The sequence below is a fragment of the Myotis nattereri genome, assembly GCF_964212035.1.
Source record: "Myotis nattereri genome assembly, chromosome: 8".
NCBI classification, from domain to species: domain Eukaryota; kingdom Metazoa; phylum Chordata; class Mammalia; order Chiroptera; family Vespertilionidae; genus Myotis; species Myotis nattereri.
The window spans coordinates 62,554,580-62,567,736 of NC_138083.1; the positions used below are offsets into that span (position 1 = coordinate 62,554,580).

The window sequence follows — 13,157 nt, forward strand, 5'->3', positions numbered from 1 at the left end:
GTTTCAAGCATTCCATGTTCCTCTGTAACGCTGACACTGGAGGGGACGTGAGATTCTGGACGTTTCCTCTGGTATATTCAGCTTGCAGTGTGCAGGGAGCTTCTCTTCCAGATAGAAAGTGGGACCTGGACCAAGGAGTCTGAGAATAGTCAGCACCCACAGTGCACGTGGGCCTGCCCAGCAGACTAAGCATCACCCAGAGCGATGTTCCCTGACAGTATGCCGGCAGCCTGGGCCGCTCTTAGGGCATTAACAAGGTGGCGCTCTCAGGAACTCAGCACCTGCCCGGTTCAGTCAGAGGACTCTAGAAAACTGACAGTTGGCCCGGTCAGTGTCGCTCAGTGATTGAGCATTACCCCGTGTATCAAGAGGTCACTGGTTCGACTCCTGGTCAGGGCATGTGCCCAAGTTGGGCTCGATCCCTGGTGGGGGCATGCAGGAGGCAGCCGATAGATCTTCATGTTTCTCTCTTCCTCTTCCTCTTCCCCTCTCTCTAAAAATCAGTAAAAACTTATAAAAACAACGACTCAACAGTGGTCTGGCTCTCAGAAATACCCCCAAGACTTGGCAAAAAGGTGACCCTCAAGCCACTGCACCCGGCAGAGAGGAAGTCTGCTGGTTTAGTGAGGGATACTCTGAAAGCTCACAAAACGTTCTCCCAGACAAGAGGAAGGGCAGCAGACATCACCCAGTGTGCCATGACCGAGGAGGCAGGCAGGGTGGAGAGACAGGGACTTGTGTGGTTGAGACACCTGGCAATGGGCTGAGAAAAATGTAGTTTTCCTCTTCACCTTGGTTATTCAAAAGTCCTGAGATACCAGAATATCTTCTGAGATCAGCCACCAGTGTTAAGTCCCTCCAAGGACAGAATTATTGCCACTCTATTTATCTATTGTGAAGTTAATAGTTTGAGTATGAATTCTTTTGCAGTTTTGTTTTTGCTTCTGGGAGGATTTCAGAGAACTGCTGAATCATTAATTTTTTAGCTTTGCTTGCTTGCTTTTATAACTGCCTCTGGAAGCCCATTTTCCCCCTTGGAAGGTCTGTGTAACGAAGACTGCACAGTAGACAGGCTCCAGGAATTGGCTGCCACTGACCTAACACACCTGCTGAGAGACAAGACACACCTCGACCAGCCCCGGCGAGCACAGCGCTCAGGATGCTCTGCCACCTGCCAAGCGTGGAACCCAGCCCAGGGGGCATGAGCCGATTACAAAGAAATTACTAAACTAGTTAAAAGACATATTTTTAATCTAGTTTTCCCATTTTATACTAAATCATTAATACAGGTCACAAATTGCATTTATTCGCAGACATCTATAAAACAATCAAAACTGTATATATCTCTCTATACAGATCTTATTAATAAATTTTATTTGGACAAGAGAACTTGTGCCACAACAGTTTTAAACAGCATGATTAAAGACTGCAGCACTCCTAAGAGTGTCACAGGTATGTACAGTATGGGAAGGAAAAGATGCACCTCAGGGCTGATCATGATCCAGTTAAAAACACCTGACACACTATACGTGCTAATATATGCCATTCAGGTCATGACCAGCATGAAAAAATTCAGGACATAGATAACTCGGCACACGTAAATGTGTACAGCAATATGCTGCATTTATGAGTTAAAATCATAGTCTACTTTAGTGTTACCATCAAGCCCTTATGAGAAATTAAAAAATCTCCTTTCCCATTAACACACGTCAGAAACTATTCACACTTAGGGCTGGACTGGGCGGCTAGTCACAGGCGCACAGGTCCTTGCCTGTGTGGAAACAGTGAGGTTAATACTGAAGGTCTCTCTCGTGTCCTGGCTCACAGCCGCTGTCTGGCTATAATTCCATCTATCGGTCATTAAATAAAACCAGGGGAAGAAACGCAGGTCTCTGGGAATCTTGTCCCTTCCATAAGGAAAATGCTCTGCAATTCAAGTTTCATTCAGTCAGGAAGACAGAAGGCTTTAAGGCTTCGGTGACAATTACAATCCTCTGAGAAATTATTTTCCCTTAAAGTCAAGATAAGATAATAGTGTTTACTGTACTTTCTCTTGACTCTTAAAATCCCTGGTGTCGGTGTAAGCAACTTGCATCTGCAATTAAGTCTGCAAGAGAGGAAGGTCTCTCTTCATCCTCAAAGTGTCCAGCTCACATGCGTGTGGAGCACGTGTCGAACCTCGGCTTCCTAGGAAGCGGGAAAGACACCGAGGATGACGCTTTCTAGTAGGTTGAGGAAGCTGTGCTCATAGCATCTTCAGAAATTTTGGTGCTGGCAGGGTGGATGCTTGCAAAGTACTTGACGTCACTGTCATGATCCATCTGAAGAGCCATGATGGTTTGTTCCACAGCCTCCTGGTGACAGCTGGCCGAGGTTAGGAAATAATCTGGAGACAAGTGCAGATTGCAAACAAAATCAGTCTAATTTTCAGTTTTGATAAGCACAAGTATACAAAGTACTTAATCATTATAAAACAGGATTTTCTACAGGTATAAACACAAGCTATATTGAATTATAAACAGTAATCCAAATTGATTTTATGTTGAAAAATTCCCCAAGCGTTAAGACAATTATCAGATATAATTTGACTAAATCTCATGTCTCATGATGTTCAATGGCAGTGAAGCTAATAAATATATTAAAAACTTATGTGTTATAGCTATTAATTAGCTCAGTAAAAGGAACACTTCCAAAATTCCAAACATATACTGAAAACCAGTCTTCTCTAGCTGTTTTATTGTAATTGCTATTTTAAAAAATTAAATGAATTCCAAAGGAGAAAAAAGCAATATTAATTTACCCATATTCTTTGAAGTCTATTAAAAGCGTCTTTCTATGATTCATTCATGAGTTCATGCACTGAAATGATATTTATGAGACATTTTGGGGGATTGTAACAAATAAAACAACCTGAATCTCGAGGAGTTATAATTTGCATCAAAGTCAATAATACGGGGCATATGTCTTCTGCGTAAGAATGAAAATGAGGAGGAAACACAAACATGCCTCCTGGGCCCCAAACAACATAACAGATGTCAAGAGGGTGGGGGTGGGGCTCCAAGGGCAGTGATTTTTCAGAGTCATAAGTGAATGTGCAATATTCAAACTAGTAAGTTTTAAATTATAAAAAGTTCACTAGCAGGGCAATAATTAAAGGTCCCTTTCGTTGCCCTTATCTGTTCACATAGTCTATGAATCTCCTCCCCGCCACAGACACTTTTCCTAAGAGTCGTGTACCCACCTTTTTCTAGTAGAGTTTGTCGTAGTGTCTTCGCAAGGAGCACTCTAACATTTGGAACCCTATCATTTGCTAAGGTTAGCAAATGTGGCATCAGATGCACAGCGAACTGTTCCATGGGAAGGCAATCATCTTCAATGACAGTCTGGGGAAAGGAAGTAACTGCTTTAGAGTTGCAAATTTAGTTAGTCCACTTAAGCCATAATACTAGCTCAGAAAAGTCTTTTAATAACAATATAATTGCTACAGATTTTAAACCAATATTCCAGGCACTTGTGAACTCAAAACAAAAATGACATAATTTAACCCCCACTGAGACAGTTTTTAAGCTGCTCCTCAGACCTGGAGGGTTCTCGGTCACACTCATTCTCACACCGTGCCCTGCTCCACAGACCCCAAGTGCCCTCATGGGGACAGCTTTACAAAGAGCTCAGTGGACTTTATAAATGATTGGTGAACCAGGCAGATACCCAACTGAGGAATAGGGGATCCTATAATCAGCCAGGTGGCAAAGTTCTGTCCTTCAAGAATAAAGAGGGTGTTGAGAGAGATAAAGAGTAAAAGAATAAAACCTAGTTCTAGATTTTAAAAAAAAAGTGTCACAAATGGCCGAGTCTTTGCTTACCTGGCAGACAAAGACAAAGGCTTGACGACCAGACCACTTGGGACATCTACCAAAATTTTCGACAAGCTCATGGATGAGGTCCACGCCGAATGTTGGTGGTGTCGCCATGTGCAGCTTCTTCACCATCTCACTGACCTAGGAGAGAGAACATGGAGAAGTGAGGAATATCTTCGTTTTACGATCTTATTAAATACTTTGCTGACCTAAAATTATAAAAATCTTAAAACATACCAACTTGTAGGAAATCCAACGAACAGAAGAAACTTTATCTGCACATAGATTCAGAGCAATGGGGCGTAAATAATCATAAACATCTCTGGCACTGTATAACTCTAGGAGTAAGATCAGCTGTCTACAAAAGTGAGTTATAAAAATACAGTTACAATTTTAAAACAAGACGAATGAAAACAGGTTGATCATCTGAATAATTGTAATACTGGATATTATTTGTAAGATGGACACCGGCAAAGACTAATAATTAACCTGGTCTCTCATGCAGAGCATCACCTCCCATCTCTGTATGGCTAAGTCTGCAAAGCATTCCCTAGTATGTTCAATTGGAACACAAAACACATTTTTCTCATAGTAACTGTTTAGAATGTGCTGAGAAACCTCCATCTACAATCAATTATGTAAATAAGAGAGTTCTAGCCCAGCTAGCTTGGCTCAGTGGTTGAGGGATGACCTATAAACCAGGAGGTCAAGACTCAATTCCCAGTCAGGGTACATGCCCGGATTGGGGGCTCGATCCCCAGTGTGGGATGTGCAGGAGGCAGCCGATCAATGATTCTCTCTCATCATTGATGTTTCTCTCTCTCTCTATCTCTCTGAAAATAAAAAAATATTTTTAAAAAAGTTTTGTTTATAAATAAATAAATAAATGAGAGTTCTACCAGTGTACTTACTTATTAAGTACAGCTTCTGAGGCAATGATACATTTACTAGGGATAACATCGTAAGTGGTCCTCTACCAACTTTCCCATTACGTCTGATGGGAACTAAAGACTAGCAGCATTCACCAGGCTAATTTGAGTAGATGCAACAATGCTCATGAAGAAATAACTTGAATATGAATAAGAATTTTGCCTTTCAGATTTTATGTTTAATATTATTTACATTTGTAATCAGCAGGAAGTGAATTGTGGTCATGGTTTCAGTAACCAGATGTCAATCATGGTCCAAAAATATTAAATGGAAAATTCCAGGATTAAGAAAACCGTAAGTTTTAAATTGCACACCGTTCTGAGTAGTGTGATGAAATCTCAAGTAACCCTGTTCCTGCCTGCCTGGGACTGAATCATCCCTTTGTCAGCATCTCCACACTGCACACCCGCCCACCTGCTGGTCACTCAGTCACTGATTCCCACACTGCCTGCTGAGGCATCACAGAGCCTGCTGTGTTCAAGGGACCCTAACTTTATTACTGGTCCCAAAGCACAAGAGTAGTGATGCTGGCAAATCGGATCTGCCAAGGAGAAGCTGTTAAGTGTTTCCTTTAAGTGAAAGAGTGAAAGTTCTTGATTTAATAAGAAAAAAAATTGTATGCTGAGGTTAAGATCTATAATAAGAACAAATCTATCTGTGAATAAATCTTAAAGACATTATGCTGAGTGAAGAAGCCAGACACAAAAAGCCACATATTATATAATTCTGTATATAAAATCCTCAGAACAGGCAAATCCAGAGACAGAAGTAGGATAGTGACTGCTAGAGGATGGGTGGGCGTGGAGAGGGGTGAAGGTTTCCTTTTGAGATGATGAAATGGTCTAGAATTAGAGAGTGGTAATGGCAGTATACTACTATCAACATACTATACGTCACCAATTGCAACTCTGGTTATGTGTATTTTACCACAATTAAAAAGAGAGAGAGGGAGAGAGAGAAACAGACTAAAAATAAATAAATAAAAGCAAAGAAAAGTCCCTGCATTACAAGAAATGTTAAAGAGCAGGATACCAGACAGAAAATTGGATCTACACAGAGTAATGAACCCAGAAAAGCTAAAATAAATACACACCCTTCCAAAACATAGTCTAATAAACTGTCAGAACTTACTCAGCCAGTTCAGCTCGAAAACGCCAATTTCTACTATTATCTGTCACCAAAAACTCCTGAAGTTGATAAAGATATTCTCTTCTTTTGTCAATATGAAGAAGCTGAAATAACAACAACAAATTCACTAGGACAAAGCACAGACATTACTTCTTTTACTAGACTGCTGAAAAATGACTATAAATGATATGGTTAATTTTTTACAGGAGAATACATTCAGTAAATACATTTAATGGTCTTAAAAATAGGTATTAGGTTCTTTTCCCTGATAATCCCCGTTTACCTTTACCTTTAAGAGTCATTATCCTCTTTTCAAAGGTTTGTTTCTTGAGCCAGCAAGTGACTTCCACTGAACTCTACAGTACCATAGCATAGCTTTATTACAGCACATCTACTTTATTCACATGACACCCTCATTATCATGAACTCTCTGAAGACAGAAATTATGTTCTTATTCACATATATATGCCCAGCAGATGGCACTATGATGGCACATAACAGGTGTTCAATAAATACAGGGTGGTGGCAAAAGTAGGCTTAATGTTGTTCATATAGAAAAAAAATAATTTAATCTATATAATAAAAGCTTAATATGCAAATCAACTGAATGGCAGAACGACTGGTCACTACGATGTGCACTGACCACCAGGGGGCAGACTCTTACAGACTCTTAACACAGACTCTTAACCCAGTCCGCAGGCCCCAGGCCAGCCAAGGCAGGTGCCAGCAGGGGGCCCCCGAGCATCCCCCTGGTCGCCCTACAGAGGGAGGCCACTGGCAGTGGCAGTGGGGGGCAGGGCTGGTGCCAGGCCGGCCAAGGTGGGTGCCAGCAAGGGCCCCCCCAATCACCCGCCTATTGCCCCACAGATCGGCCCTGATCACTGGTCAGGCCTAGGGACTCTACCCGTGCACAAATTTTGTGCACCGGACCTCTAGTAGAAGAATAAACTGTTTTGTGTACTCACAACTGTAAACCTACTTTTGCCCCACCCTTTCCTGAAATTGCTCTACAAATATTTAAAAGTAGGTTTATAGTCAACATGGGGGGAATCCTAAAATTTTATATAAATAGAAGCAAATAAACATAAGTGTACATAAATAGATAAGAATCACAGAGTGAACTTAGTACTCTGACCATACATCTTCATGGGATATGTTCTAAGGATAGAAAGTGCTGAAGGAAATCTCAAACATGACTTAGTTGATTTCATGTTGCAATTATTACTAGTGGAGTAATTCTGAAACTACTGCATATATGTAGTGGAACTGAAAAAAATGACTAAATATATTAACATTATTAACAAAAGTTTTTACCATGAAAAAAAAATAAAGTGGAAAAAGGTATTAGACTGGAAGTAGAGATAACAATATCAAATTAGTCAAATTTAACGTTCAAAACAAATGATAAAAATGGATTATGTTACATTACATAAAAAAGTAATTCTAGAGATCACACAAATACTAAAATATTTCCAAAAAGTGTAAGAAAAAAAAAGGTTATCTTTACATGAGAAAGGCAATTAATAAGTGTAGAAGGAATTATAAAAACAGAAAATCGGTATTTTACAGCCAACACAGTACCAACTGATTCACGCAAGAACCTCATTTTGATGCATGGATAAAAAAAGCACTGGGTGAAAGATTTGGGGAAAAAGATGTTCAAAGTCTGAAAGATCACCTCATCAAGAAGCTACTAATCACAAAGGTGAAAGGTTGTTTTACAATGGAGGAAGTGAGCCGAAACTACCATAACCAAGTGACGGGACTCAGCGTCACCAGTAATCACAAGAGCTAACATCATGTTAGGCCTGATATGATGCATTCAGAAAACACCTGCTGACCTATACAGATGGGTAATATTCCTGCAAAGGAAACCTGTTTAACGTGAATCTAATTGTGTAACAGCAATCAGACAATTTCAAATTGAGGGGCATTCTGCAAAACAACTGGCTTGGCCTCTTCAAAAATGCCAATTTCATTAAAAACAAAAAGTCAGGGGAACTATTCTAGATTTCAGGGGGCTAAAGATACATGATATTTAAATTCAATATGCAATTCTTAATTGGATTCTGAATTGAGGGAAAAATAGCCACGAAGGACATTAATTAGGAAAATTAGAAAAATTTCAGTATAATCTGTATAAAATACAACAACATGGTATCAATGTTTTTTAAAAAGTAGGATTACAAGGTAATTCCTCAAACCTTAGAACTACAAGAAAACCATACACAGAACAGACTGTTGGTTGCCAAAGCGGGGGGATGTTGGGGGGCTGACTGGGTGAAAAAGGTGAGGGGATTAAGAAGTACAAATTTAGAGTTACAAAACAGTCATGGGATATAAAGTACAGCATAGAGAATACAGTCAATAATCCTATCTAATAAAAGACAAAAAGGGTAATTAACCGTACCTCTGCTACGCTTCCCATTGGCTAATCAGCGAGATATGAAAATTAACTGCCAACCAAGATGGCGGCCGGCAGCCACGCAGCTGAAGCGAGCAGGAGGTTTGCTTACTCCAGTGATGGAGGAAGCCAAGGTTCCATGCCTGCCGTGGCCTGGCTCTGAGCCCGAAAGCAACAAAGTTTCAATTATAGAAGCTAAACAAACCCTAGATACCTGCTTTCAGCCAGCCGCGGCCTCAGAGCTGGAGGAGTAGGACAGCAACAAAATTTCAATTATAGAAGCTAAACAAATCCCAGATACCTGCTTTCAGCCAGCCGCAGCTTCAGAGCTGAGAGCGCCAGTGAAGGCAACAGAATTTCAATTATAGAAGATAAATAAATCCCAGAATTAAAAAAAAAGAAAAAAAGGAGAGGTTGGGAGCTTCAGTTGCAGGCCAGCCTGAAAATGGCCCTCAGCCCCTCACCCAGACTGGCCAGGCACCCCAGTGGGGACCCCCACCCTGAAGGGGGTGTGACCAGCTGCAAACAGCCATCAGCAGGCTGGCCAGGCACCCCAGCAGGACCCCCACCCTGATCCGGGACACCCTTCAGGGCAAACCAGCCGGCCCCCACCTGTACACCAGGCCTCTATCCTATATAGTAAAAGGGTAATATGCAAACTGACCCTAACAGCAGAAACACTGGGAATGACTGGTCACTATGACACACACTAACCACAAGGGGGCAGACGCTCAATGCAGGAGCTGCCCTCTGGTGGTCAGTGCGCTCCCACATGGGGGAGCTCTGCTCAGCCACAAGCCAGGCTGATGGCTGCCAGTACAGCGGTGGTGGTGGGAGCCTCTCCTGCCTCCTCAGCAGCACTAAGGATGTCCGACTGCAGTTTAGGCCTGCTCCCTGCTAGCAAGTGGACATCCCCTGAGGCCTGCCGGGCTGCCAGAGGGATGTCTGATTGCCAGCTTAGGCCCAATCCTCCGGGGAGCAGGCCTAAGGCAGCAGGTGGTCATCCCCTGAGGGGTCCCAGACTGCGAGAAGGCACAGGCCGGGCTGAGGGGACATCCCCCACCCCCCCGAGTGCACAAATTTTTGTGCACTGGGCCTCTAGTATTGTAATAACTATGTATGTCAGCAATTTTCAACCTTTTTCATCTCATGGCACACACAAATTAATTACTACAATTCTGCAGCACATCAAAAAATAGATTTTGTGCCAATATGACAAAAAATGAGTATAATTTTGATTCATTCACATTAGATGACTATTGTGTTGGCTACTGTCATTTTTTTATTTGACAATCTTAAGGCAGTGGTTCTCAACCTGTGGGTCGCGACCCCTTTGGGGGTCAAACGACCATTTCACAGGGGTCGCCTAAGACCATCGGAAAACACATATATAATTACATATTGTTTTTGTGACTATGCTTTAATTATGTCCAATTTGTAACAATGAAAATACATCTTGCATATCAGATATTTACATTACGATGCATAACAGTAGCAAAATTATAGTTATGAAGTAGCAACAAAAATAATTTTATGGTTGGGGGTCACCACAACATGAGGAACAATATTAAAGGGTCGCGGCATTAGGAAGGTTGAGAACCACTGATCTAAGGGAAAAGAGGTCAGTGCCCTTGACCAAATCGTCAGGTATTAGCATGTTTTAAAAATTCTTTGTGGCACACTGGTTGAAAATTGCTGCTTATGTGGCCAGGTGGGTACTGGAAATACTGGGGGAACACTTTATGAAGTATTTGATTGTCTAACCACTATGCTATACACCTGAGACTAATAAAATTTATATTGACTATAAACTGTAATTGAAAATTTTTTTTTTGAAAAGAACTACGAGAGTGCCAATTTCAAGGCTAAAGTCTAACAACAGTATGCCAGTATCAAGCAATTTGTAAAGTTAGGGCTGTTCACCTCAGACACCAAGTTCCCACATCAAAGGAGTGAGGACTAAGGTTAAATTCTTCTGAAACACCCATAAAACCTTAAAACTTAATGTTAATGAAAATCTTTTACACAATTCATTAATTTTGAAAAAGTACAAATATTTATAAACATGTCCTAACATCTTTAAAAATGAAATTTAGCGTATTTATTTAAAATGAATTTTAGAGACAGGAAGTGGGGAGGGAGAGAGGAGAGAGAGAGAAACATTGATATAAGAAACATCAATTGGTTGCCTCTGCACTTGCCCTGACCTGGAGGACGAACCCATAGCCCAGGGATGTGCCCTGACTGGGAATTGATTTCACCACCTACTGGTGTATGGGACGACACTCCAACCAACTGAGCCACACTGATCAGGGCAGCGCATTTTTTTTTTTAATTAAAAATTAAAATGACACCAGCAAAAATGATTAGATTAAGTCACAGCTCACCATCAACTCCTGAAAGCATTTTCTTCTATAGAACGTACAGAAACTGATCTTGGTAGTAGCAGAAAATTAATATTTTAGATTTACAGTGGAATTTTAGTGTGTTTTTATGCAAAAGAATTTAAAGTTACCTTCAAAAAATCATGCAAGTGTTTAAGGACACCTATCCTTACTTCATCGAGGTCTTTTAAAAATCCATTAAAAATTGGAACCAGATCTATAGCTGTCAATTGATCTCCGAGAATAACTGCAAGCTCATGGATGGAGAAGGCTAAAGTTCTTCGAACTTTCCACTGCAAAAATAAAAATAATTGCATTAGTAAGCTAAATACAAAGTACTTAGTTCTTGAACTTTTAGACAACACGGTAGTTCCCCCTTATCGGCAGTTTCGCTTTCTAAGGTCTCAGTTCCTCTGGAAAACTGTGGCAGAGGAAGTTAAGTCAACAAAGCCCATGAGCCACAAAAAGTCATAGATATCCAGACACATTACCAAGGGTCAATGTTTCACACTCTGTCTCTTTCCAAGGGTGTGGTGGTGTGTGGTGCAGAGAAGAGCATGCACGCACACATTGTTAACCTTCTCCCACCTGTACAGCGAAGCTCATAGCACTCCAAGCTCAAAACTCCGCAGTGTCAATAATACTACAGTTCTATCAAGGCTTTTAAATAGAAGCATTTATAACACTGCTTCTATGGAGAAAACGAGATCCTATAGTTTTAAGAATTAATCTACACATAAATTTTAGATAATAACACATTTATAAATTAGGAACTTAGACATGTCAGATGTGATCATTTCTAATACTTTAGATAAAAAAGAAGTCACCAAACTGTGGAACTTGAACAATGTAAAAAGAAAGGTCTTTGGTTCAAGCTCTTCTGCACATAATTCCTATAATACCAAGTACCTGCTAGAACATGAACAGAAATTCTATTGGGTTTTGAAGGGCAACACACTGTGCCTTCTATATGCACATGCTGTTAAGGCCTTGGCTGTTTTACTCACCTGCATGTCTGATGCCAGGGTCTCGTAAGTCTCTCTTAGGCAGTGCCAGTTCTGCCTGCCAAGGGTCAGGGCCACGCCTGGGAGACTGTATGCACAGTGCTTAGCAATTTCAGTGTCGACTGTCTGTGCACGAGAGGGGTCAGTCATAGATAAATACTGATCTAATAGAGCCTGAGGCACAACGTCCTAATGAAGAGACAGGACAGGGATGCATTTTGAGCAGTTTAGATATAAGTTAGGTGAACTTACTTTTAAATATATGAATTTAGCATAGCATTTGAAATAGTAAAGAAAAAACAATCTGAAATTTTCAGTTATATAACTGAAAAGAAACATGCTGAGGAGAATGCATATATAAATAAAAGCAACTCTAGAGGAAAAACAATGAATAAGATCTTAAAACAGAAAACAGCTTAAAGGACAATTAGAATTGATTTCTAAATTTAAAAGAAATATTAAAAATATGACCAGCACCTTTCAATGTTAGCAAAGATTATAAAGGTTGATGTAACCTAGTGAATGTGGTTACAGGTACTTTTATACACTATTACCAACATGTATTTTTTTTTAAAAAAACACCATCACCTGCCTTCAGATGGAAATTTACCAATTATCTATAAAAATTTAAAGTGTATACACAGCTAGCTATTTATGTAAATGTGAGACAAAGAAGAATGTATATACAGTCTTGGTTATGTACGTATAATATAGCTTTGGAAGGATATACAAAAGAAAGGTGAAATTGGTTCGTTTGGGGGAAGCAAAATGGATGGTGTAGGAGAAACACTGGGAAGGAAAAAAAATCACTGAATGCCTTTGTACCTTTTAAATTTTGAACTATGTAAACTTATCTACTTTTAAAAAATAAATTAAAATGGAAATAAATTCATTAAAAGAATGAGACAAAATGCATGTACTGACTTGAAAATATCTCCAATTTTTGGTAAAAGCATACTTAAAAGACTGTGAACATTTTTAAAAGACCGATTCCATTTTTAATAAACAGAACCTACAAAAATAAAGAATATATACCATTTAACCTAGGAAATCCACTTATAATAAGATTTATAGCCTTAGCTGGTTTGGCTCAGTGGATAGAGCATCACCCTGCAGACTGAAGGGTCCCGGACTTGATTCCAGTCAAGGGCACATGCCCGGGTTGTGGGCTCGATCCTCAGTAGGGGACATGCAGGAGGCAGCCGATCAATGATTCTCTCTCATCATAGATGTTTCTCTCTCTCTTTCTCCCTTCCTCTCTGAAATCAATAAAAATATATTTTTTAAAAAAAGGTTTTTAGTCCTAGAAGGAAATAACATGCATAATCATGATGAATGTAACACAGCTTGTAATATGACAGTGCAATGAGACCTGGAAGCATGTGAGGGACTACTGAAGTTATAGCACCTGCTCCCAATGGAGTCCTTATGTGCTCAAATGGAAAGATCT

General features: G+C 40.2%; 1 protein-coding gene across 1 annotated transcript in view; it reads right to left on the reverse strand.

The window, feature by feature from the left end:
- Positions 1 to 1,284: 1,284 nt before the first annotated feature.
- The window catches only part of PPP4R1 (protein phosphatase 4 regulatory subunit 1), a 56,876-nt gene continuing 45,003 nt past the window's right edge, over positions 1,285 to 13,157 (reverse strand). Inside the window, exons 14-20 of the mRNA XM_081096506.1 lie at positions 11,711 to 11,896; positions 10,835 to 10,996; positions 5,919 to 6,019; positions 4,095 to 4,215; positions 3,864 to 3,998; positions 3,242 to 3,383; positions 1,285 to 2,386 (exon numbers count right to left, since the gene is read on the reverse strand). Coding sequence (XP_080952632.1) covers positions 2,223 to 2,386; positions 3,242 to 3,383; positions 3,864 to 3,998; positions 4,095 to 4,215; positions 5,919 to 6,019; positions 10,835 to 10,996; positions 11,711 to 11,896 — 1,011 coding nt within the window. The 3' untranslated portion in view covers positions 1,285 to 2,222. The remainder of the gene's footprint in view (positions 2,387 to 3,241; positions 3,384 to 3,863; positions 3,999 to 4,094; positions 4,216 to 5,918; positions 6,020 to 10,834; positions 10,997 to 11,710; positions 11,897 to 13,157) is intronic.